Consider the following 27218-nt stretch of genomic DNA (forward strand, 5'->3'; position numbering starts at 1 on the left):
TTTATTGTGAGTCTCTTGGGTTGTCTTGGAACCTTGTTTTGCTGATAATAGTTTTGTCCTTCACAGTTGCTCAGCATATAATATTTCTGTTATTGTATTCGCTCTTCTCCTGGTTTTGCTCTTTTTATTTTGCATCAGTTTATTTAAGTCTTTCCAGGTTATTTTGAACTCATCTTGTTTGTCATTTCTTATGTTGCAATAGTTTTCCATTTTTTAATTGATATCAAATGACTTCAATAAATGATACTTTAAAGACTAGAAGGGCTATTCTTCCTTCATTCTTACCTTTTTTCATTAATTCCTTTGATATTCTAGATACTCTGGGTCACCAAATGTATTTTTTTCTTCTTATTGACCTTCTTGGCTAATATGACCAATAGTGGAATCTGAGTCATAGGCTATATACATTTTAGCTGTATTTTTTACATCATTCCAAATTACTTTCTAGAATTATGGTGCCATCTTTCAGCTCCACTAACAATGCACCAGTGTATCTATCTTTCCACAATTGCTCCAACATTGACTATTCCTATCTTTTGCCATCTTTGCTAATTTGCAGACCTTAGGGTTGTTTTGATTTGTATTTTAAAAATCTTATCGTTAGAGATTTGGAACATTCTTTCATATGATAAATATCTTAGTTGCCAAACCCTTATTTTAGACATTTGATGCAATAATTTCTTCCCATTTTCTCTTATCATCAGTTCATTAATTTTTTTCTTACATGAAGCTTTTCAGTTCATGTAATTAGTCTTAGCTGTTTTATCCTTTATAATGGACCATCCTTTGTTTTGTTAAGAAAATATCCCTCTGCTGTAGCTGGGTAGAGGGATATGATCTGCTTTTCTTTTTAATAATCTGGTCATTAATATTAAGATTGTGTCTCTGTTTAGAATTTATTCTGAAGTGTAGTATAAAGTCTTGGTCTGAGACCAGTTTCTGCTATATTGCTCTCCAGTTTTCTGACCCATTTTTGTCAAATAGGGAGCTCTTCCCTTAGGAATTTATGTTTTCCACTTTATCAAGCCCTGAATTTTTGAGTTCTATTTTTTCTAAATCTCCCATGTCTTAGCTATTTCATTGAGTCACTTTCTGTTTTTTTAAATCAATATCAAATGACTTCAATAAATGATGCTTTTAAAATACACTTTGAGGTCAGAAAGAGTTGTTCTTCCTTTATTCTTCTTCTTCTTTTTTTTTTTAAACCCTTGTACTTCGGTGTATTGTCTCATAGGTGGAAGATTGGTAAGGGTGGGCAATGGGGGTCAAGTGACTTGCCCAGGGTCACACAGCTGGGAAGTGGCTGAGGCCGGGTTATAACCTAGGACCTCCTGTCTCTAGGCCTGACTCTCACTCCACTGAGCTACCCAGCTGCCCCCTCTTCCTTTATTCTTTTTTTTTTTTTTAAACCCTTGTACTTCAGTGTATTGTCTCCTAGGTGGAAGAGTGGTAAGGGTGGGCAATGGGGGTCAAGTGACTTGCCCAGGGTCACACAGCTGGGAAGTGGCTGAGGCCGGATTTGAACCTAGGACCTTCCGTCTCTAGGCCTGTCAATCCACTGAGCTACCCAGCTGCCCCTCCAAATGAATTTTTAAAAATAATTTTGCCAAGTTTTGTAAAGTACCAGTCTGATAGTTTGATATTCCTCTAAAACTGAAAATTAACTTTGGTTATATTGTCATTTTCATTGTATTGGCATGGCCCAGTCATGAATATTCCTCTAGCTGTTTAAGCTATTCTTTAGCTCTTTAAGGAACATCTTGTAATTGAAACTATTCAGTACTGAGTGGTCTTTGATAGACTGACTTCAAAATATTTTCTACATTATGTAATTATTTTCAGTGGGATTTCCTTTTGTATTATTGTACCTTGGATCTTGTGACATATAGAAATGTCATTGATTTTTATTTTGCTGAAATTATTGTCTCGATTTCTCTAAGACTTTCTAAGGAAACCATCATTTTGTCAGTAGTTAAGGATAGTTTTATTTTCCCATTTTATGCAGCAGATAACTAGGTGGTTCACTGGATAGAGTCCTGTACTTGGAGTTGGGAAAGCTTCATATGCTGCCGCAGACATTAATTAGTTGAGCAGCCCTGGGGAATTCACTTAATCTCTCCCAGCCTTAGCTTCCTCATCCACCCCCAAAAGGAGTAACAATAGTACCTGCCTAGTATGTTGTGAGGATTAAACGGGATAATATTTGTAAAGTGTTTAGCAAATCTTAAAGCACCAAATAAATGCTGACCTATTTTTCTTTTTCTTTCTTTTGTTTTACTGCTCTTGCTAGCATTTCTTGGATTATCCAAGATAATAGTGGTGAGAATGGGCATGTTTGCTTTGCCCTGGTTATTATTGGGAAAACTTCTAGTCTTGCCTTACTGTTTATAAGACTTGCATTTGTTTTAGAGAAATACTTTTTTGATATAAAAAAGATCCCTGTATTCATATTTTTTATTTGTAGGATGTTAGTGTAATTGAATGTTTTATTTTGTCCAAGGTTTTAATTTGAATCTATTGAAACAATTATGAGGCTTAAGATAGCCCTTTGTTTTATTAATGTCCTGGACTCTTCACTTTCCCTCTCCCCTTTCCCCCATAGCCTGTCAATTGTTAATTCATGTCATTTGTATGTTCATAGCATCTCTTGCCTTCTCTCCCCTCTCAGGTCCTCATCACATCCCACCTTAGCTTCTTTCCTAATGGATTTCTCCGCCTCAAGTCTCTCTTTATTCTAGTTTAACTCACATATGGCTCCCCATAGTTTTGAGACTAAAATAGAAATTCTCTGTTTACCTTTTGAAGCCCTTCACAGCGGAGCCCCAGCTCATCTTTCCAACTCCCCTAGATAAGCCATCATTCCCTTACCCAGATTCTCCCACACTGCCAAGCTGGCTATCTCTCTGCCCCTCGTAGAGGACGCTTCTTTTCCCTCTGCACCTCTGCCCTGGCCTTCCCTGTGCTTGGAACTCCCTCCTTCCTTGCCTCCTCTCAAGGTTCCTGCCTTTCCCCAACATGGACCTCTGGTCGCATCTTCTGTGGACATCTTTACTGATCTTTTCAACTGCTAGTGCCTGCACGCCACAAACTGTGTTCATTCACGTTATATTTATCCTGCATGCATTTAAGTTCACCGTTGTGGTTTTGCCCGTGTAAACGTAATTTTGTGATGCAGTCTTGCACCCAACACAGCGTGACGCCTTAAGAGGAGAGCGGGTTTTGTTCTTTTCCTCATACTGCAGGGCGCGTCGAGGGTAACCATAGACTTCAGACCTGTCCTCAGTGAATTTGGGGGTGTATGCTGCAAGCGTGTGAACATTCCCTTCTGGGATGGGCAGATGAGAACAGTTTGTTCCGGTGGCCAGGAAGGGGTGGAAGTGGCCCTGTGGAGCACTCTTGCCCCGGGACTTGGGCACTGGAAGAGAGAGAGGCTGATGACTTTGCCCGACTGCCTCACGGAAATCCAGTTCCCTCTGGAGTCAAGCCACCATCTGGGATGTCCTCGGCCCTCCTCCAGAAGAAGGATGAACAGCGCCCCGCTTAGCGGCTGGCCAGTCGGTCAGTGGTGAGTCAGCAAGGCTCAGCCCCGGGGGCACACACAGTAGAGGTCCTCCTTCAAGGAGCTCCCCGTCTCCTGAGGGAGACCCCAAGCAAACAGGAAGGTTCCAGCACGCTATCAGAGGCGCCCAGCACACAGCAGGGGCTTCATCGTTGGATGAATCTTGTTCATCATCTTCAAGGCTTTTGTAGGCGTTGTCCTCGGGTCTCGGTTGAGGCTGGAGTCTTCAGCCTCTGTTGTCGTCATTCTCTGAAGGCCTGGCTTTTAGCCTGGAGCGTCTCTGCTCATTCCCAGCACTCACCTGTTTCTTCCTCTGCCAAATGTTCTTGAACATTCTTGACAGTCATCTGCGATGGACGCCAGTGAGGGGCAGGGGCACGGGGAGGCCCTAGGTGTGGCCCATCTCCCCGAAGCAAAGGGCCCAGAATCCCCTCCTCTTGCACTCCTCCCATAACAGATGGGATTCCTGGCCTGCCAGCGTGCCACCAGGCTCCCTGCCTCCCAGGCCGGCCCCGCCAACGTGCTGGGAACGTTTTCCCTCATGCTCCGCTCTTTACGTTGCTGGCACCCGAGGCCTCTGGCCGTTCCCGAGGCTTGCTGCCTCTGCTGTCTGCTTAGAGCATGGGTGGCCCTCAGCTCCCCGAGGCCTGTTGGGAACCTACATCTTGGGTTCTTGGATAAATATGGATCAGATAGCAAGTTTGGGACTGAAAAGTCCTTTTTTCCCCCAAGCCTGAGAGCCCTGTTTTTGGGCCAGGCTATCTCTGCCTGGGTTCCTCTCAGGTCTGATTGTACCAGCACCTTTCACTGACTTCTTATTAGCCTGAATTAGCTCTTCCTGGTTCAGTTTCTGCCTGAATGAAAGAATGACTGGCTCATAATTGATAGCAACGAAAAGGGAACCATCCTGGAGTCAAAGAAGGCAGGCTCATTGGGTGCTTTCTTGAAAGTCCTTGTCTTGTCAGAAAAAGGGCTGATAATAATTATAAATTTTATGCATAAACCACTTTGGAGCAAATTTCCGGTTCAGACTCAGATAGGATATTTTACATCCAATTAGATCGCATGAGTCCAAATCTTCTCTGAGTCTGGTTCACTGGACGGACTTACAAATTCCATTTGTAAGCAGAATGTAACTCTAAAACAGCGGCTGTAATTTCCCTTACTGGACCTCATTAGAGAACTAGACGGGGCCGGCGAGCAGTGTGGAGCTGGGATGGAGGCCCAGGCCGCTCTTCTTTTCCCTTCCGTCTCCAGACCCGTGGTCTTCCCAGTGTGAAGGTGCCCTCCGTCACAGCGGATCGCAGCTTCTCCGTGCTCTCTTCTCCTGAGCTTCTTTACGTAAATCACCCTCAACTGCCTGCCAGGGCTCTGCGGACTTTCCTCTGGTTCTCCGCTTATCTTCTTCAGTGTGAGCTGCCAGCTGTTGCTTCTGGCTCTGGCTCTGTGACAGGCCCCTCATCCTTTTGCTGCCCTCTCTGCCCTTGCTGATATGACTGCTGTGGTCTCCCTGTGTGTGCCTCTCTCCTAGTCACCCCTCTCCTTTGGGTCACTGACAGCGGTGCCTCCTCTGCACCCAGGGGTTATGCAGGGTCTGACGGGCTTCCAAGCTTCTTGCTGGCCTCTGACCTAGGCTTCTTAGCTCTGTTGACCCTGGATAGTGTCAGTGCCTAAAGCACCTGGCCTGGAGTTAGGAAGACTTGAGTTCAAATCTAGCCTCATCCACTTACTGGCTGTGTGATTCTGGACAAGTCACTTAATGTCCATTTGCTTCATTTTCCTCCTCTGTATAAAATGGGGATAATAATAGCCCTTGCCTCACAGGGTTGTTGTGAGGATCAAATGAGGTGGTAATTGTAAAGCACTTAGCACAGTGCCTGGCACACTATGTGAATGTTGTTGTTGTTGTTATTATTATTATTAACTGACTGATTCACTGACTCTCTTCCTCTCAGAGAGCCATCCCATACAATCCGTATTTTTTAAAGGAAAAAACAGGGAACAAAATCAACCAAATTGATGCATACATCATAAAAGACATCTCTACTTTCCAGATTTGCTGGCCAGGCTTTTTGTATTTTTAAGGAGACTCTCTTTGCCTTGTATGGTTCGGGTCTGTCTTATCTGGTATTTCTGCTTTCCCTGGTTTTTCAGTTCTGTATCCCTCAAAGATCTCCGTGAAAGCTTGGGTCAGGGAGCTGCAAACTTGGAGTGGACCCTGTGCCCTCTGATTAAGAGCTTGGTCTAATTGCTGTACTTTGGGGTTTTAAAACAGGCTATCTGCTGATCTAGGACTAGGCAATATGGCTGCAGTTGCCCTTGGTTGGGGCTCCAGGAGACTGCAGCTGGGCCCAGGCATTGCCAGCTAGTTGAAGGCTCCACAGGTTCTGAGTGACTTTGCTGCCCTTTTTACCCCCGTTCTGAAGTTAGGAGCAGAGGCAGAGTCTTGCTCTAGGGTCAGAGAATCAGCTTGGCCACAGGTAGCTCCCCCCTTTTCTGAGCTCAGGTACTGATCCTGGGATCGTGGGCCCTTGTCACAGTTCCTGCCCTTGCCAGTGTGTGAGATTTGTGATGCTGGTCTGAAAAGACGATCCACTGAAGTTTCCCCCTAGTTTTCTGGATCACAAATGCTCTTCTTAGGTCTTTTTTTGGGAGGATGTGTCCATATTACTTCCTCTTCTTCTGCTGATCTTCCCCAGAAAAGGAATTAAACACAAACAAAAGGGGATCTCCTGTTTCTGACTTTTAATCTAATTATGAATTTAAGACCTCCTCCCCTTCTTCCCGGGAAATGGAGGACAATATGAGCCAGTATATGATTTCTTTAAATTTTGTTATTTATTTATTTTAAACATTTTTCCTCTTACATTTTGAATTCCAAATTTTCTGTCTCTCTTCCTCTCCTCCATCCACCAAGAAGGCAAGCAATATAATATCAATTATACATGTGAAATTATGCAAAGCATATTTCTATCTTAGCCATATTGCAAAAAAAGAGCAAGAAAAATAAAGTGAGACTAGACTTCAGATTGCACTTAGTCCTCAGTTCTCTCTCAGAAGATGGATAGCAATTGTTCCATCATGCATGCTACAGAATTGTCTTGGATCATTGTATTGATTAGAGTAGCCAGCTGAGAGAGTGAGTTGACGATCATTACAGCATTGTTGTTACTGTGCACAATGATCTCCTAGTTCTTCTCACTTCATTTTGCATCAGTTCCTTGCCATGTTTTCTTGAACCTTCCCCCCGCCCAATTTCTCATAACACAACAATTTTGTTGTTCAGTTCATGACTCCATCTGGGGTTTTCTTGACAAAGAAATTGGAGTAGTTTGCCATTTTCCTTGTCTAGCTTATTTTATAGATGAGGAAACTGAGATAGCAAATAGGTTTGTGACTTGCCCAAGACCACACAGCTAGAAAGTATCCAAGGCCAAATTTGAACTCTGGAGGATGAGTCTTTCTGATTCCAGGCAAAGCACTCTATCTGTTGCACCACTTAGCTGGTGGTTTCTGTTTTGAGGTGCTACTGTGGCTTGGACTTGGGGAGTGGGATTTTTGGTTGGTTTCCTCTCTGGGTGAGCTCCTGAGGGATGCTTAAGTGGGGCTGGGATTTTGTTGGTTGTGGGTACTCTTGCCCCTGATGTTGATAGCAGCACCTTTTGTCTTCCCCTCCTATATCCTTGCCTGGGTCTGTCTGTCCTTTCCTCATGATGGTCAGAGATCTTTTGGGGTGTGGGGGACCTCTTAGACCCCTTACTTCCTTTAGGGCATGGCTCCACCATCCTCTTCTCCACAGTGCCCTCTTCCCTGACCTCATACAGTGTTTGGCACATCACAGGCGCTCAGTGGATGCTGAAATTTCTCTTCATGCCTGCTTCATCGGGGAACCACTGGGCAAAGGGTATGGACCTTTTTGTCCTATAGTTTGCCTCCCTGAAGTCTGCTTTACCCCATCCTCACAGATGCCTTGAAAACAAGCAGGCCAAGGGCCAGCCTCCTATCTCCCAGGTGCTGTGGGAGCTCAGGGCCAGCCAGGTGTCAGGGAACTCTCTGTAGATCACCTCACTTAAGGAGTCGTAGAGCTTGATTGCTGAAATTGGGGGGGGGGCTGGAACCTGTCATGCCCAGACCCCAAGCTGTGTGTCTGTTTCCCTTTCTGCAAAAGGCAGGAAGGGTCAAATTAGGTGTTTTCCAAGAACCCTCCCTACTCCTAGGCCAATGCTTTGTCCACTGCACCACAGGGCTTCTCCTCCATTGGGACCTGTGTTCAGGTGACTTAGCCAAGTGGAGTTGATTCTGCTTTCTTCATGAACATTTAAGTGGGGAGCGGAAGGAGATGGAGAATGTGATTGGTAAACATTCTGTTATTGGTACTCCAACATTAGCCTTCTGATTTTCATAACACCCTCAGGGAACTGTTGAAGATTTGATATTTTCAGCGATGGCTGTAAACTGCCCATTATTGCTGGTGCCATCACCCAATTATTTGATACTTATTTTACTTAGACTTAGTAATTTGAAAAAGATTAGATGTCAAGACTTCACATTTTGGTGATTATATTACGAAGGCCTTCTCTTTAATCATTTCTTTTATTCCTGGTATTAATCATTAGCTCTCAGCTGTTTGCAAAAGAACCTAACCCTGGATGTCTTAAAACTTAAAGGAAAAAATAATTGCTTCATTTGCAGAGGGAATGGGGAATATTTGTTCCCCAACAAAAGTGGAATGAATTCTTTGGCTGTTGGCTGCTGCTTATGATGAAACAGCCTTTTCTTATTGTGTGTGGAGAGTGTTGCTCATTACTGCATATTTAAAGTGTTGGAATGCTATCAGCTGTGGGAAGAGATTCCAAGAATAAGGCCTCTCTCCCTCTGGAGGGAGGGAAGGGACCGGGAGGAGGCATGATTGTCAGCCTGAGAACTGGGGCACGTCGGGGCTGCCTGGAATCACGAGCACTGCCAAAGGTGCACCGGGTCAGGCCATGCATCCATTCCTTCTGCAGTGTGAGATGTTTTTGGCCACAACTAGGTTTCGTTTGAATTTCGGAAAGAAGATGGTTGAGGGGACATGGATGGTGGCCCAAAGGGATGCCGCCAGTTAAGGAGCATCTGGTCCATGGGCAGAACCCTTGTCATGATTCCAATTCTTATTGATGGCAACGAGGAATGAGAGTGGAAATGCCTGCAGGGTCATCTGAAGAAGGGGAAGCAGCTTGGCTCTGGATTTATTTGAGTAGGTGGCATAGGAAGGATCAGAACTCGTGTCTCTGAGACTAGATCTGAGCTTCTTCCATTGTGTCGCCCTATCTCAGGGATATCAGTTATAGGGATTCCAGAAAGGATTGGCCCCTGGCAGATCCAAGATTGCATCCGCCCACTGTGAGATTGCTGGTTGGGTGCCTGTTCTTGGCATCCCACTCCCAGAGAACACTTCATTTGTGACTCTGTTCTGATGCTCATATCTCTGTCTTTCAGTGTTTGTATGGTGAGAGGGGGCCTGTGAATGCTTGGGTGGAGCAATTTTTATTTTATGTCTTTGAGGGGCTGCAATCCTCAGCTGTTTTCGCTCCTGCTCCATCTTAGGTCTGTGGTCTAGAGTCTGGATTATGGAAGCGGAGAACCCTGATGGCATTTCCAGCCTGTTTAGCTGGAAGGATTTCCTTAAGAAGATTGCTCGTGTTTTCTGACATTACCTCTTCAGTCTCAGACTGAACCTGGCATGAAGTGTCCCTCCTTGGTTCTGCTGGTGACAGTGATTTGGTTCCTGAGGCTTCTGGCCATGAGCTGCCATGCCAACATGGTGCTGCTGTAGGAGGAGAGTGACCTTGGAAGGACAGGTCACTGCCCAAAGGCTTGGCTTATCAATGAGATGAAATTCCTTTGTAAATCTGAGAATAGGAGGTAACAGGGACTCCCCAGGATCATAGCCTTGTAGCTGGAGAAGACTGAGAGCATCTGGGCCAGCCTGCTTGTTTTGTGCTTGGAGAAACTGAGGCCCTGGGAAATGGAGGGGCTCCCCTGAATCCTCCTGCATGATGCTGCTTCTTCCAGGAAAAGGGGCCACGTGGTTATAGCTCCCTGAGAAGTCCCAGGTTGCCTTCTTGGGCTGTCCCAGCTAAGTCCCCCCTTCTTCAAGAAGCCTTTCTCAATCTCCTTCGATGCCAGTCTGGGCACAGTGTTTGCTTATTGTCTCCCTCATCAGACTAGGGGCTCCTTGAAGGCAAGGCCTACTTTTTGTATTTCTTTGTATCCTCAGCACCTAGCCCAGAATGTGGCACCTAGTATGGGCTTATTAATAAGTGCTTATTGACTGACTAAGCATTGGAGAGGTAGGTGAGCTTGTGATGGAGTGGGACGAGGTCTTGTCACCTGCTCTCGTTCCCTTGGGCTCTGAGCTTGGTGTGAGAACGTGGCTCTTTGAGAGGCCCCTGGAAGGTTTGTGTTTGGATAGAGGCACAAACGACCCAGGCTTCCTTTTGTCAGTGGCTTTCTTGCTCTGTAGGCACTGATTAAATGCCAAACACTGTGGCCAGTGCTTGGAACCCAGTCCCCAGAAAGTTGAGCCCCAGCCTCATTTTATACTTTAGCTTGTTTTATGGCTTCATATTGTCCAGTGTATTAATTATAATGTACTTGTGTTCATTGTCGCATGAACTATACATGTTAATTTCTAGATATAAAATTTTAATGCTAGTATCATTGGGGCAGCAGCTTTCCATTAAAAGTGCTCTCCCGCCTCCTTTTTAAAGTAACATACAAACCTTTTTTTTTTTTTTAATAAGAGGACTGATTAGTTTTGTTTATTGTTAGCATGTCTGCAGAAAACTTTCAGGGTAAAGAGAATATTAGAGCTGGTGTCTCAGATGAGATTTTTTTTTGCATTGTCTGTGGCTTTCATTATTGAGCTTCTGCCTGTCTTCAGTCGCTAGAGGTAACTGGGTTAGTTGCCTCTAATTCCCCATCACCTCTTCATTGTTATAGACACTTGCTACTGCCTTGATGAAATTTCCCCCAAATTACTCATATGCACTTTCATCTCCTGAGTATTCCAAAGATTCGAGGCTTTGTCAAGTTTGAAGCCCATGATTTGGGACGAGATTGTGTTAGCAATATTATTTCCTAGAATGCCTCTGTCATTCCAGGAGTCAGACCCCTTTGACGCTTAATTCTCAAGCTGATCTCATGATGTTTTCTTTCATTTTTGGCCTTTGTACAAATTTATTCATATATCTGTGTTTGAAACCCACTGGGTTAGATTGAATCTACCTGGAAGTCATTTCTGGCTCAGGATTTTGTAATTTAGCTTTTATCTCTTTAATGGCAGCCATACCTGCTTGGCACAAAATTTTGTTTTCCCCCAACAACAGTAGGATGCCCTCCTGACTGACATATTTGTGCCCAGAGGTCAAAGAAATAAGAGATGAAGGGTTGAAAGAGGAGCTCGTAAGAAGGTGATGTGATAGCATGAAGGAATACTAGACATTCGAATATCGGACCACAACCCCATGTTGTGATGGGCTGAGGCCTTCTTTTTCCCTGTGCCTCAGTTTCCCTGTCTGGGTTAGCCTAGATGATTTGTAAGGCCCATTTCAGCGTTACCATTTATGATTTCATTGGGAATGCATGAAGTCAATGGAGAATTTGTGATGCATTTGAAATGAGGGTTTGTCAGAACCCTGAGCGGCATCTATATGTTGAAAAGGCAGAACCTGAAAAGAACATCTCCCAGATGTGTAGTTTTCTTTTCAATTCATAGGATGATAAAATTATGAGCTAGAGGAGCCCTCTGAGTTGGCCCTGTGATGCACCACCACTCGGACCCTCCTGCGTTGCCTCCTTGCTGATGGCCTCTGCATATCCCACAGCCACCCAAGGAGCCTTCTTGTTCTGAACTTCTGGGAAAGCTCTGGATTTCAGGAAGTTTTTCCTAGGAGCCTCCCCCATCCCCCCCACCCCACCCCCATATTTTCCTTTTTCTACTCGTGATAACTGAATGTACCTCCAAGTGACTTATTTTGGCCCAGTCAATGACTAAAAATACCAGCATCTGCAAATACTGTAATTCGTGCCCTTTCATAGTCGAATTATGAGAGCAGCTGCATTCTGATCATATTATGGAATATTAGCCACCACCTCAGGAAAAGTGCTTTAGTAATCCTCTTTTTGTTTTCTCTTCCTCCCCCCCCCCCTTTTATTTTAACAGAGGAATTAAGAAAATTGAGTTGGTCTGGAATTCCCAAGCAAGTCCGTCCAATAACCTGGAAACTCCTTTCGGTAAGTCTCCTTTGGGAATCAGTGGGAGATCCCCAGGCACTGACCCTGCTGCCCCCAAGGTCATTTGGAATTTAAATTTCTCAGGGATGATACAGACATTTTGGGGATCAAAGGCCTTCTGGCTTTAGCAAAGACACCAGCTTCTTTTCTTTGCTTGATTTCAAGCTTGGTTTGACAAGGCTGTCAGGAAATGGGAATTATTAATAATTCATGGCATCCATGTCTTTTTTTCTTCAGATTTTATTTTGCTAAATTTTGTATTATGTTCAAAGCAGTTACAGAAAGGTTCCAGCGTAGATAAGAGATCAACCGTGAGATTGCTGATGGTTAATTCATTTTAACTAAACAAACATATTTTGGAACGTTTACTCTGAATAGGGCCCTGTGCCAGACTTTGGGGCACAGAGTTGAAAAATAATGAAGCCTCTGCCCTCGAGGACCCTGCAGTCAATGTCTTAGGGTAAATCCAGTTTGTGCCCAGGTCAGTTGGCATTCTGCCAAGGCTGGTGTGATAGAGCAAGGGAGAGATTCAGGCAGAACAACCAGCAGGAGGGAATACCATCAGCATGGGGTGTGTGTGTGTATGTGTGGGAATGACCGTAGAAGGCTTCCTGGACTGAACCTTGACAGAGGAGAAGGATTTTGACCATCACGGATGAGGAGGGCATATACGGGCCAAAAATTGTTCTTTAGCTGATGAATAAATGCATCCTCACGGCAATATTTATGTTCCATGATGGATGGCTGAGTTTGAGTCCGCAGACTGAGGGCACGATTGTCTCTGAAGGGACTTGATCAGCCATCATAGCCTCTAAGTACCATCCCGAGCTCAGCCCGGCAAACTTTGGCAGGGGTGAATTTTTTAGGAAAAAGGTGTAGACGGCTTTATTTTTTTGTGAAAGGGTTAAGTCCCCAGGGAATACGGAATGTTTACTTCAGGTTGACTCGGTGCCCCAGCATTGAAAAGTCTCCTTTTTCCTAATGAGTCCTAATAAATGGGAAGTCTGGGCCTTGTGCTCTCAGCCCCGATGCCGCTCTTACCAGTGACAATCCTATTGATTAAGTATTCTCTTTCAATTACGGCTCAGCCCCTGCAGGCGCCTTCGTTTTCATGTGTGGGTTTTTGAGCCAGGGCTTAGGGAGAAATGACAAATTAATCAGAGAATCCTTTCCCTTTAAGACGTTCTAAATGTGTCAAGGTTTTTTGTGGTCTTAGATAGGTGGGGGCGCGGGGCAGGGGGCTGGTTAGTCATGCAGTTCTCAGATTGAATTTCAGCAAGTTTTGATTAAAATACCTTTAGGACACCATCTTGCAATTTGAAATTTATTGAAAATGTGGTGCTTCTGGATAGTGTCTTTCGTTAATTATCTTACAGAATTCTGTCTCCATTAGCCCTGTGCCTCCTACAGTCACAGTCCCCTTAGACATCCTGACCCCTGCTGTACGAGTGATTGATGGCAAAGATGGGGGGCACGGTGTGACTTCAGAGGGACGGAGATTTTCTTTCTGGTGGAACCATGTGCACAGGCAAATGGGGGGGGGAGTGGGAGGGAGTGGCGGGAAAGGCAGAGAGGGGGGTGCCAACCTCCAGGTAGGTCTTGGTGCCCAAACAGGGAAGGCCTCTGTGAGCAGCCTGGCCTGGGAGAGCTAGAGACCACAGTGGATTTGTCTTCTGGCCGTGCTGCTGATTAGCTGGGGATCTACTTCAGGTCTTCTCTGAGCCTCAGTTTCTCCTCTGTCATTTGAGTGTCTAGGCACCCCTCAGCTCAGAGGGTTTTTGAGGCATGAACTTCTTTTCTTAGCTCCCTCATTGAGTGCAAGGGCATCTTGGGAGGCCTTCTGGGGGAGATGGTGGGCTGTCAGCTCACTGAGCTTAGATGACACAGGCAGGAGGATCTGGGTAGCAAGCAGCGCATGACCAAGGCTGGGGGGATCAGGTAAGGCCTCCTGGAGGAGGTGGTCCCTGGGCTGGGAGGCCAGAGCCTTGAGAAGGAAGGAGCAGAAGACATTTTGCTGGAGTGTGTGTGTGAATGAGTGTGTGTGTGTGTGTGTGTGTGTGTGTGTGTGTGTGTGTGTGTACACACCAGGAGACCAGCATGGGGCCTGGCTTATGGGTGGGACTGTGGCGGGTGCTGCCTTCCTGGCTCACGTGTCCCCAGCACTATCACCGTGATTCTAGGCCTGTCCTGTGCGTCGGCAGCTGGTGAAGGATGGTTGTCCTGACTTAACAGATGAAAAAGCACAGGCACAGAGGGATTGCCGGTTGGCTAGGCACACAGGGAGTGTCGGCCATGGGGATCAGATGCGGGTCTCCCCAATCTGAGCCACTCCGCTGACATGTTTGGGAAATGGTAAATATTTCCCTTTTGACTAGCAGGTAATTCAGTTCTTATATTAAAAAAAAATAATTAATTTTTTAAAACCCTTTTCCTTCTGTCTTAGATTCAATACTGTGTACTGGCTCCAGGGCAGCAGAGCATTAAGGGTTAGGCAGCGGGGGTTAAGTGACATGCCCAGGGTCATATAGGGAAGAAGTATCTGAGAGCAGATTTGAACCCAGGACCTCCCGTCTATCCACTGAGCCTCCTCACTGCCCCTATTCTTATAAGCCCTCCACAGGGCTGAGAGAAATGCTCAGATACTTTCCAGAGGTCTGGCTCTGGCCTCCCCAGCACGACTTCCCCCGGTGGCTCCCTTGAGAGAAGGGTGGGAGAGCTTGTTCCCTGGCCGCAGGCACAGCGTCCCCCTCAGGCTTATTTACAAGGATCCTCCTTCTGGCTCCGAGACAGCCGTCTGGCAGATGCAGGAATTGGGGCTGCCCAGACTGTTTGCCAGCGCCCAGGAAAGGAAGCCTTGAGCCTTCACCTTGGTCAGGAAGGGGAGTCCTTGTTGGCCCTCTCTGCGCTGCCCCCCTCTCTGATCCAGGTTCCCCTCAGGTCCTCATGGAGTGATGTCAGCTTAGGGCCTCTTCCTTTGTGAAGTCTTCTCTGATTTCACTTCTGGCCTGACATTTCCCAGAGTGCTTTGGCTGGATCTCTCCTTTGTCCCTCTCAGGCCCTCTATTCCCTTGGGGTTTCCCTGGCTCTTACTGCTCCTCCATCCTTCAGCCAATCAACAAGGAGTTTCTGTGCTTGCTACGTGCTGGTGAAAGACAGGAGCTGCCTCAAGGAGCTCCCAGTCAGTTGGGGGGCACAGTGTACAAGGGAGCTTGAGCTTTGCCTGAGGGAGGGGAGCAAGGACAGCTACGAGGGGCTTTGGCAGAAGGGGAGACTCAGGGAAGTAACCAGGCCTGGGAGGGTAGAGAGCTTCCTGGGAAGTACTTCCTGTGTGGTCTCGGGGGTCAGAGGGAGCCACTGTTGTTTCCCGGGGAGGGGGCAGTGCCAGGGGCTTTAGGAGAAGCACTTGGGCAGTTGAGGGGCAGAGCCTTGGGCCAGAGGAGCCCAGGAGAAGGCTGTTGTCATAGTGTGAGTGGGGAGGGGGGCAGAGAAGGGGAGAGATGTTGGTAGGGCAGGAAGGCAGCCAGGCAGCAATGGGGACCTCTGGGGGCCGTGAGTAGCCTGTGGATAGGACCGTGATGCTGGGTAGGGGGTACCCTCGACAGGGAAGGTTTTGGGGAAAAACCACAGTGCTGCCAGGTTGAGTTGGGGATGCCAGCTCCCAGTGCCCAAGAGACACTTTCTTGGACCCATGACACATGGGCCTGGCTCAGGGTGGTGTTCAATAAACGTGCCCCTCTTTGGTGCTGGGCTGAGCATTCTCAGATTCATGGTCCAGTGAGGGAGAGCGTGGTCAGTGCAGGAAACGAGTAGGAAACCTGCTGGATGCTTACTTGCCCTACTGTGGGGGTTTTGTATCTGGTGAGTGGCTGTAGGGGCGTTGGACCCCCCAGAAGGGAGCTCTGTCCACCTGTATCTTGAGTCCTGGGCCGGCCTCCTTCCCTTAGACTCCAGCCTCTTGGGCCTTTAGGCATGCCCCTCCCTTGGTGCCAGTCCCCTCAGCGCAATGAGGGTTGGAAGAAGCAGGGAGGGGGCTTCTCTCATCTGCCTGTTTTCATCTCCTTCCCTGACTCCTGAGTGGTTTTTGCCAGGAAGCATCGGTTAAGCGTCTCCTCTAGAGCAGGCCTGGCGCTAAGCTGGGGATGCAAAGAAAGACCGGAAGACAGTCCCTGCCCTCCAGAAGCTCCCAGTCCTAAAGAGAAGGAGCCTGCAGTACACAGTGTAAATTGGAGGGAACCTTCGCGGGAAGGCCTCGCAGATGGGGGATGCTGGCAAGGCCTCCTGCACAAGGTGGGCCTTGAGTGAATCTTGAAGAGTGCCAGGGCTCTTCTTGGCCCTTTGTTCTCTCCATGGCTTCAGAGAGCCCCGAGGACAGGAGCGCTTTCTGTGGTGTTAACTGGGGGGCTTCTTCAGGCCAAGGAGGAATGATGGTGGCTTTGTGCCGATCCTGGTGGGGGGCCGTGTAGGGAGACGTTGGATAGAGGAGTCAAGAAGTGTCTTGTCTGGTGGGGATGCAGGGCCTGCAGACGCTTACCTAGAGAAGGTTGTTCAGCTCTTTGAGCTCCCGTGTCACTGGGAGTGTTTCTGGGGCCCCAGTTCCTGGATACTCCCCCACTTCCCTTGTAGCTGCCCTGGGAGGAAGGGTCTCATCTCCTGCCTAGAGGCCTCGACCTCTTCTCGAGAGAACCAGGGTGGCTTTGTGTCTCCCCCATGGATGCTCGGTGAAGTCTGCAAACCAAGGATTTCTTGGAGACAGCTAAATTTCAGAATAGCTGGCCTGTTTTCATCCGCTTCCCAGAAAATATCTCTGTGTATGTATTAGATGTGTGTGTGTAATTTTTTCCAAGGTTTGACAAAATAATCGTTTTATTTTGTTCCTTTGTGATTCTTCTTTAATCTTCCCATGAGAATCTGTTTGTTTATTTGCTTAATTGATGAGTAAGAAATGTTCCTTTAATCAGAAATAGTCATTTTCACTTATGAAGAATTAACTCATAGACTTGTTGAAAGTCCTTGGAGAGGGCAGCTGGGTGGCTCAGTGGATTGAGAGTCAGGCCTAGCAATGGGAGGTCCTGGGTTCAAATGTGGCCCCAGTCACTTTCCTAGCCCTGTGACCCTGGGCAAGTCACTTAACCCCCATTGCCTAGCCCTTACTGCTTTTCTGCCTAAAGATGGAAGATAAGGGTTTTAACAAAAGCAGGTCCTTGCAAATGGCCCATGACCTTTTCTCCACACAAAACTAGAGAGTCCTATTTTTGGCTCTGAGAAGAATTTCAGGAACCCCAAACAATGGCTAATTAAATGTTTACCATTCATGCAAGTGAGTAGAGAGAGGAATGCCAGGGCCCACTCTGGTGCCTCTCCCCTTTGGGGTTCATTTCTCCCGTGGAGCTCCCTGGGTGGGGAAGGGGAACCCCTCCGTGTTTTTCTGCCACCAAGAAAATTTGGGTCTAAGCTTATGCTGGCTTTGTTTTACATTTATGATTAGTGTTTTTATAGCATGCTAATACAGCAATTAAGTTTTCGGTAGTTGTCATTTAAAATTCATTGCATACTTGAATCTCTTTCATTTGCATAATTTTCAGTCTTGCCTAATTATCTAAAGGCCTCAACTTGCATGTCTGTTTTCTTTTAAAAATGGGATGTCAGGAGTGAGTGAGGGTATGTGGCTCTGTATTTTGGGGGAACATCACCTGTTTTCTGATCGTGGCGTGCTTGCCTTTTGACTTCTTCAGCAGAAATCAGTGGCATGAACACAGTTGTTTTAGCCATCCTCACTCATATTCATGAGGCAGGGCTTTGGGGGGAGTGGAGAGATCTCTGAGTGGAGAGTTGGGAGCTCTGGGTTCAAGTTTGGTCTGTATGGCATCCCTTGGTAGTGGTAATGTGGCAGGCTGCTGAAGGTCTCAAGCCATCCTAAAGGCCCTCTTTGGGCTTCTCTTTTAGAGGATGATCAGCTTTGGCCAGGAAGTGGACAATATAACTGCTGAGGTTCTTTCCATTTCTGGCATTTTTATGAGGGGGGGAGTGCTGAGTTTCTGCTCCTCTCTTTAGTGATCTCTTAGCTCTTTCAGGGTCCCCACCCCCAAAGCTGCCAAAGAGGGGCCCCTTCTCTGGGGGGATGATCTGGGAATAGGCAAATAGGATCCAATGGAGAGAGGCAAAAGCCTCTTCCTTTGTGACTCCTGGCATTGGAGAAGAACCAAGGGGAGTGGGGATGGCCAGGGTTACTAGGAAGGCCTGGCTTCCCCTCTCAGCTCTGTTCTTTGATGCCTTGGTGGCTCATCTGTAAAGTGAGGGCCAGTCTTGCCCCTCTCCTGTGAGTCTGGGCCCAGTCAGAATGAGTAGCCATTCTGAATTCCAGATCGTTTGAGGTGGATTTCCTTGACCTTGCTTTCCTGGACCATCTAGCCCTTCTTCCTACCTCACACCAGCAGCAGCACAGGATCCTCAGGTGGTGTGGGCCGGGGTGGCTGCAAGCTGTCGACAGGCTCTTAATGAACCTTAAAGGGTATCAGGCTGGATGCCAGGTGCCGTGGCAAGCCCTGAGGTTACAGATACGAGCAAAAGGAAAGGCAGTCCTTGCCTTGTGGGAGTGAGACAGCATGCCACAGCGGGCTGGAAGTGATGGGAGTGGAAGAAAGGGGGAGCTGCTCACACTGGGGCCTGAGGACAGTTTAGAGAAGGATGTCAAGGATAAATCAGAGATCATTCACAAAGGGAGGACGTGGAGGGGGCTGGGGAGGGCTTCCTGGAGAAGGGAGCCAGGGGAGGTCAGTGGTGAGAGCGGAGGAGGAGAAGCATTCAGGCACAGGCCACAGCTAGAGAGAACTCCCAGAGCTGAGACATAGAGGGCCTTGTTCATGAAACAGCCAGAAGCCTGGGGTCACTGGACTAAGGAGTATGTGGGGGGGACTGGAAAGGTGGGGAGGGGGCTGTGTTAGGAAGGGCCTTGAACACTAAGGAGAGGATTTCATTTTTGATCCTGGAGGCAGTAGGGAACCACTGAGATTATTGAGTAGGGGGTGACATTGTCAGTGGTTATTACGTAATGAGTAGAGTCAGAGTCAGTATTTATTAAGCATATTTAGAGTATATATAAGTATGTTAAGCTGAGCCCTGAAGATGCCAAAAAAGGCCTAGGACAGTCCCAGCCCTGTAGAAACTTATAGCCTGATGAGAGAGACCACACAGGAAAGAAGCTGAAGTGGCGTGGGACATAGTAAAGTGTGACACTAGGTGGCCTAGTGGATGGAGAGCCCGGTCTGGGGATGGGAGGTCCCGGGTTCAAATGTGGCCTCAGACATTTCTCAGCTGTGGCCCTGGGCATGTCACTTCACCCTAATTGCCTAGCCCTTATTGTTCTTCTGCCTTGGATTGATACTTAATATTGATTCTAAGACAGAAAGTCAGGGTTTTAAAAAAAAAATGAACTTAAAAGTAGACCAGTTGGTGGGAATTGACTCTCTTTCCTTCTCTCACAAGGGTTACCTGCCTGCCAATGTGGACCGGAGAGAAGGCACCCTGCGGAGAAAGCAAAAAGAATATTTTGCTTTTATTGAACAATATTATGATTCTCGGAATGATGAAGCTCACCAGGACACCTACAGACAGGTGGGAACCTTTCTGACCCTCTTCTCTGTAAGCTTGTTGTGGTGCTCGGTTGGACGTTGTTTCTATAAAATTGTGGGCCCTGTATCCCACCTTTGTTTTTAAATAGTAAATGAATTGGCAGTCGCCTCATTGAGCATTTTCTGCCTTGGTTGCTTCCTCATTCAACAGTTCACTCTTGACCAGGTATTGGTTTCCCCTGGAGAGCTGGACTGCTTTCTGTTCCCCAGACATGCTTTTTATTCTCCCTCCTCCACACATTTGCCCATTTGGTTCTCATCCCTGCTGGGTCTTTCTTCCCCCTTTTAGCAGTATGAATTCCTTCCTGTTCTTTATAATTGAATTCAGAGGCTGCTTCCCCCAGAAGTTCTCCTCTTACTAAGCCCCGTGTGCATGGCGCCTTCCCTTTCCTTCTCATGCCATGTTTTGGGCCTCTGCATCCTGATTTCCTATCTGTGTTGTCCAGTCTCAGTCAGATTCCCTAGTTGGAGAGGAAATTCATTTCCACTTGTTCTATTTTTCCTAGTGATTTGTCTATGTTCAAAGTCTTGTGATTTCTACTTGAAATTTTTGGTGTTTTGGGCCTTTTTTCCTCATTATTTTCCTTATTGCTAACTTCTGACTCCTTCCCCTTTTCATTTGGAGACAGATCTCAAAGTGTCTCAGCCTCCTCCAGCACTGGGCAAGTCACATTCTAGCAGCCTAGTCTATGCCCCAGGTGATATATGGGTTATCAGAACTGCTCCAGCTGTATGCTTGTTCTTTCCTCAGGCATGGGGAGGGCTGCATGGTGGAGGGCTACATAGCTCCTGCCCTGGTGGCCTGTCCTTCTCCCTCTGTCCCTTAGTTCTGTGGTCTGGCACTGGAAACTTAGAGCCTGCTTTCCCTGTACCAGCAGTTTGGAGCCTTGTACCTCTGGTGCTTCTGGGTTGTAGCTCCCAGGAGGCTGTTGTTGGTGAGGGCTTGTGGCCAAGCCAGCTCTAGAGGCCTCAGCAAATTTCTGAAGCCTGGAACTGGGACTCTCAAACAGGGAGGAAAGACCAGGCTACCGGAGGAGTGTTGTAAGACTTGTAGAAGTGGGGAAGGTACTGAATGAACCAAGGGTCAGTGAGCATCAGTTCATGTGGTGGGGATTTTTTTACCTTGTGTTGGATTCTGGGCGTTCTAGACCATGGAAACAGCTTTATCCTCAGTGAATTTTTTTTTTTTTGGAGAGGTTTGAGAGGTTGTGGGGATTGGAGAAAATACCCTTTCCACACAATATATCCTAAATGAGTCTCCATGGTCCAAGAATAGGAGGTGAACCTAATGTAGCAAGAATAAAGGATAATGGATGTCCAGTCCTCATTTTCTGCTGTGGCCCCAAAGATCTGAAAATGTTCAGGGGAAGCCCTTCAGAGAACTGGACAACTCTTTGTGTGGGATCTGTTGAAAGAGATAGAGAAGAGTCACATAGGACGAGATGACATGGAGGGGCTGTGGTCTGCTCTCCCCATGGGGGGGAGGGAGGAAGAGAAAACAAAAAGAGGATTATTAAAGCACTTTTCCTGAGGCTTCAGACCTTGGAACCTGGCTCTCTGTTCCCTGAGCCGCCTAACTGCCCCTGTTGGACTGTTACAACTGTGCCCCTCTCTCTGTGGTAAGTTGGAGCAGGGGATCGACCTTCTCACGGGCTCATTCGTGAAAGTGAGCCACAGTCTTGGACATGGGATTAGGAATTTGCTTTGTTGGATGCTGAAAGAGTTGATATACTGGGTGTGGACTGTACATTTTAACTCTGCCGGTGACTGAGGTAGGGAAATGGATACTATCTATGATTTTGTTACTTAGTTCAATATAAGCTGAGTTCAGTTATTGTTTCTTGAGTAGTCATTTGACAGACGGTGTTTATAATGAGAAAAATATTTAAATTTGATTTACAATTCTCAACTCATTCTGCATTTACTGGTGAAATAACATTTCACGGGCTCACTGTGATTGTCATTCAGTTGTCTACTTGGAGGAAATGAAAAATTGGTTATACTCCTATTAAACCCAAAGGGATGTTTTCAGTTGACAATGCTTAGTTCCTCCCTTGAATTTCCAGAGTCAGTGGTGTATTCTGTTGAGCTTGCAAATTATTGCCCACACACCAGCTTTAGAAATTAGACCTAACTTTTTGTCTTCGGTGCTTAGCACACACTTCTTAATAATGTGGAATCTTTGAGTGATTTTGTTCCCGTGTTACTTGATTGCTATGGTCCAGTGTGTGTATCTTGATCCCCAAATTGAAGACAACAGAAGTACTGGTGACCTGAGCCCATTCTCACCTGGGCTGCCACACACTGAGAAGAACCCAAAGGCCCCTTACAAAGGCCGAGAGAGACTCCCACCGAATGGCCTGCTGGTTTGTTTGGGATAAGGCATCACTGACGCTTGCCCTGGGATCTGACTGGCTTGTCACAGTGTTAGAAAAATACATCCAAAGTTTGGGCTAGGTTTCAGCCTTTTCAATGAGGTGACTTTTATTTGAGAAGAAATTTGTAGTCAGACAGTGATATCCCCTAGAAAATTGATAATCTAAATATTTAATGGATCTCTTACAGGAAAATTAATTAAATACAGGAAACATAAAACTTTATTCAGCTACTACAAAAGATAATAAAATATATTTCAGTTCCATATTATGGATAATTAGTGAAAATATTTCCAAATTGTTAACTTACTTTTTGCTTTTGGAATAGAAAATAATTTTTCCTTCCATTTAGCCTTGTAGACTCACGGGATGACAAATTTGGCCAATTTTGCTGTTCCAAGGGAGCCTGTGATTATTTGGGTCCCCCCTTGAGGGCCCACTCAGTCACCTTCCTTTTCCTAATCCTGGGAGCTGTTTCGCCCCTCCAGTCTTTTTGTTTTGTTTCTCTCTGTCTCTCATCCATTCTCCATTCCCAGTGCCAGGAAAGTTCTAGACAAAATTCTCATTATCTTACGCTGAAGGAACACAGAGCTTTCAAATTGGTCTTCTTGTGTTCATTCCTATTTTTTTTTCCTTTAAATTTTAGATGGTTCCAAGCCTGGGGTTTTAGTATGGAAGCTCCTTGATTGATCCATATAATATCAGCTGCTTGGCTGCTCCTTGGAGTGATATGTGCGGTCTTGGGACTCTGAGAACATAAGGGCACAGCCTGTAGTTCTAGAGGATGTATGTTTTAGAAATAGGCCTTGAACCCAGGTTTTCAGAGTCCCTAACCAGGTCTGCTTTTATTGCTGCCTTTTTTTCATGCTACTTCTGGCCATATCAGTCCTAACAGCATTTTGTGCACCAAATCTTCTGTCAGATACAATCCAGGGTCCTTAGCTGGATTTTTGAGGCCTTGTCTCATCTGGCCCAAGCTTCTCTTTTATAGGGACCTTAAAGATGTCTCTCCAGGCCAGTGATTTCTCACCTTTCCAGGTGTGGTACCTGCTTTCTAACAGCATCAGAGGGTTAAATTGGGTATTAGCTAGCCACTTGTCTTGCTTGTGCCATGCTGAGAAATCGGAAGGTTGGATCTTTTTGTAAATGCTGCCTGGCTTCCCTTCCAGCAACACTTGACTCTTCCTAACCTTTGTGTAATTTGCCTGGTGTGACATAAAACCTTGGAGTCATTTTAATCATTTCTCTTTCTGTTGGCAATTTGGAATCTTTCCATGTGATCATTTGTGGTCTGTAATTATTATTTGGAAAACTCTTGGATGATATTCTTTGACCACTGCGCTATTGGCCAGTGCCTGTTGGTGTTAGATATTTGGGTCAGCCAATTCTCCTTATTTGTTTGATACCAAACTTAGTGCTGTTTTAGGATGGCATTATTTTTCTTACTCCACAATTTCTCTCCCAAATTTGCTTTTATTATTCATTGAAAAGCTTTTTAATGTTCCTTAGTCAAAATTGTCTATTTTTTCATGTGATCTTTTTGAAAGGTACCTGATCTCTCCCTTTTAGCTTTTTTTAGTGAAACCTTTTGCAATTAGGTTGTGTCCCTATTTTGAAATTTTTGTGGTATGTGATATAAGCTGTTCATTTAACTTCAATTTTTGACTAAGAGATTTCCACTTTTCTCAGCAGTTATCATCAGAAAGGGAAAAAACAAGCCAGTGTCTTAATAGTTACATCTGTATGGGTGTTAGGGTCTCTTAAAAAATGCCATATCAGAGGTCAGATGGATTTGAGATGTTGATGTAGAAACACTTAAATGTAAATTTTATTTTTTTGCTCTTCTGTGCTAAGCTGTTATTCAGGAGAGAGGCTAGAACTGAGACTTCTCATTAAAAAAAGAAGAAAATGAAACAGGTCAGGACCGAAGGATGGATAGATGAAAGAAACATTTGCTGAGCCTTTATTATTTTCCAAACAGTGTATAAAGTGTTGAAGATACAAACAAAAAAAGCAGTCTGAACTCTCATGGAGTTCACCCTTTGTTTTGGGGGAGACACAGAATGAAGGATGGTGGTGGGAGACACTAGGTAGCTCAGTGGATTGAGAGTTAGATTTAGAGAAAGGAGGTCCTGTGTTCAAGTCTGGCCTTAGACACTTCCTAGCCATGTTGACCCTCACTTAACCCCATGCCTATCCTTTATTGCTCTTCTGCCTTGGAACCAATGAATAATATTGATTCTAAGATGAAATACTATACAAGTTATTTGACAAAATAAGCAAAGGAGTCTTAACAAATTCTTTTTATGAAACAAATATAGTACTGATTCCCAAGCAAGGAAGACCAAAAACAGAGAAAGAAGGATCCTTAATGAACATAGATGCAAAAATCTTAAATAAAATACTAGCAAAAAGACTACAGCAAGTTATCATGAGAATTATCCACTATGACCAGGAGGGGTTTATATCAGGAATGTAAGGATTGTTTAATATTAGGAAAATCATCCACATAATTGACCATAGAGAGCACTGCTTCCAGGGTGGAGCCTGGCTAGAGAGTGAGCAGAGCTCAGGGGTCCAGGGAGAAAAGGCACCAAACTTTCCCTTTTATTCTTTCCCGGACGCCTCCCCCAAGGGAAGTGGGAGGTGTCAGGGGAAGTTGTAGCAGAGAGAGTCCTGGGAGTCATAAGTCTTCCAGGGCTTACAACCATTCCAAATGACACACTTCTCATCTAACAATAGGTAGATTGTGAATTCACTAAGTGGTTTTCAAGCTTCTCCCATCTAGTTCAAGCTTGTGTTGATTCAAAGTTATTGCCAACCAAAGTGTTAACTCCAACTAGGCAAAGAGAACAAGTGTGAACTCAAAGAGAACCAAGAATTCCCTTATAAGTTGCTTCATGCATTTTCTTGGAATTACACTTGTGTTTTTTTTTTTATTCAAAGATATTTTATTTTCCCAATTACATGTATTAATAATTTTTAACATACATTTTCCAAAATTATATGATCCAAACCATCTCTCTCTCTTCTTCTCTTCCCTCTCCCCACTTGAAGATGGTAAGCAGTTTGATCTGGGCCACACATGTATTCCCATGCAAAGCATGCTTCCATATTGGTCATAAGAACATATTCACTCAAAACTAAAACCCCAAAATAAAACCCTCAATGCATTGATGTGAAAGATAGTTGATTTTGATCTGCCTCCCTCTGACTCCCCATCATAAGTCCTTCAGAATTGTCCTGGATCATTGTATTGCTGAGAGTAGCCAAATTTTCACAGTTGATCATCTAACGATATTGTTGTTACTGTGTTTGATGTTCTCCCTGTTCCATTTATTTCACTCTGAATCAGCTTTTTATGAAATCACCTTGATTATTATTTCTTATAGCACAATAGTATTCCATCACCAACATATACCACAATTTGTTCAGCCATTCCACAAATGATGGACATCCCCATAATTTCCAATTCTTTGCCATCACAAAAAAAAGCTGCTGTAAATATTTTTGTACAAGTAGATTTCCCCCTCCTCCATTTTAAAAATCTCTTTGGGATATAGACTCAATAGTAATATTACAGGATCAAAGGTTATGCTCAATTTTTTGGTTTTTTATGCATAGTTCCTAATTGCCCTCCAGGATGGTTGGATCTGTTCAGAACTCCATCAATAATGCATTAGTGTCTCAATTTTGCCACATCCCCTCTAACATTTGTCATTTTCCCTTATTGTCATTTTGGCTAATATGATAGGTGTGAGGTGGTATCTCAGCACTGTTTTAATTTGTTTTTCTCTAATCAAGAGTGATTTAGAACACATGATTATTGATAGCTTTGATTTCTTTTTCTGAAAATTGCTTGTTAACCTTTGACCATTTGTTAATTGGGGAATGGATTGTTATACTAGTTTTTCAAGATGTTCCTTCCTTTTCCTTATCATGTTATTCATTGTGTCATCTTGTTTTCCACAGCTTCTTGTCTCTCTCAGGTGGATTTAGCTTCCAGCATTTTGGGTCATTAGCTGTATTTAATCTTTCGCTGAATCTTCCGAAATATATTCTCCCAAAGTGTGGAGTGCATGTTAGTTTGGATCAGGCTTTCCTGCTCTTTTTTGTCACCAGATCTAAGCAGAAGGGGCTACTTAATTCCCATCATCTCCACTTCAGCAGGCACTTTGCCCTTCTTGGTCAGTCATGCCCAGAATTCTGGCTCATTTCTCTATGCCTTAAAAGAGGCATTGTTAGTAGGACAAGTCAGAACTGTGTGTTCCTCTTCTTTTATTTCTTTTTTTTAGTTTTTATTTTGAATATTTTCCCATAGTTACGTGTTTCATGTTCTTTCCCTCTCCCCCTAACCCCCCTTAGCTGATGCACAATTCCACTGGGTTTTACATGTATCATTGATCAAGACCTAATTCCATATGATTGATAGTTGGACTAGAGTTATCGTTTAGTGTCTACATCCCCAGTAATATCCCCATCAGCCCATGTGATCAAGGACATGTTTTTCTTCTGTGTTTCTCCTCCCACAGTTCTTCCTTCGAATGTGGCTAGTTTTCTTTCTCATAAGTCCCTCAGCCTTGCTCTGGATTCTTGCATTGCTGCTTGTTCCTCTTCTTTTTGTCAGGCTGATGACATCAAAGAGCTGTCTAGAGCACTGAGGTCCCCTGGCTATCAGCATCCCTCCTCTGTGACCCCCACATCTTAGGGTCAGTCTTCTTTCATCTTGTCTGATTCCTTCTGCGCAGGTGGTCTCTAGTCCATTCCAGTATTACTTCTGCTTTTCATCTCTGTACGTATGTTTCGTAGCATTAGACACAACCTCTTTCCACCCTTGTTTTGTCTTCTGGACCTGAGCTTTGTGTGAGTGTCTTCATTTAATGTGCCGCTCCTCCTCCACCAAGCATGACTTCCATCACTGGCACCCTTACAGGCAGGCTCACTACTTCGTATTTGTCATTCGCCATATTTCAGGTGTTTTCCTGTGGGCATTGCAGACCATGTCTTTTCTTTAGATGTACTTTCCTGCTTATGGCGGTGTCCCTGAATTTTTTTTTTTCATCACAACATGGGCCTAAAAGCCCCTTCATTGGCACTTTGTAACTTTCAACTGAATTGCCCTGTGAGGTAGTAAGAATTTTTATCAGAAGGAACTATCAGCTATTTGTCATTAATTACTCAATCTGTGTAAAAGATCTCTCATCATTTAGTTGACTGATCAATCCATAAGCATTTATTGAGTGCCAGGCACGGGAGTGGGGAGAAGTACCAAGACAAAAGCCAGACTCTGCCCCCGAGGGTCTTTTCTAAGTGGAAACAAGATGTCCCCCTGGAAGTAGGAGACAAGATATCTAGAAAGTCCATGTTATCATATTGAGG

At 45.3% G+C, this 27218-nt stretch overlaps 1 protein-coding gene across 1 annotated transcript in view; it reads left to right on the top strand.

Annotated features, from left to right (window-relative positions):
- TBC1D22A (TBC1 domain family member 22A) overlaps positions 1-27218 on the top strand; it is a 346099-nt gene that overhangs the window by 53731 nt on the left and 265150 nt on the right. The window contains exons 5-6 of the mRNA XM_044678628.1: positions 11766-11836; positions 19319-19447. Of these exons, the coding sequence (XP_044534563.1) occupies positions 11766-11836; positions 19319-19447 (200 nt within the window). The remainder of the gene's footprint in view (positions 1-11765; positions 11837-19318; positions 19448-27218) is intronic.

Source organism: Gracilinanus agilis, chromosome 5 (genome assembly GCF_016433145.1).
Source record: "Gracilinanus agilis isolate LMUSP501 chromosome 5, AgileGrace, whole genome shotgun sequence".
NCBI lineage: Eukaryota > Metazoa > Chordata > Mammalia > Didelphimorphia > Didelphidae > Gracilinanus > Gracilinanus agilis.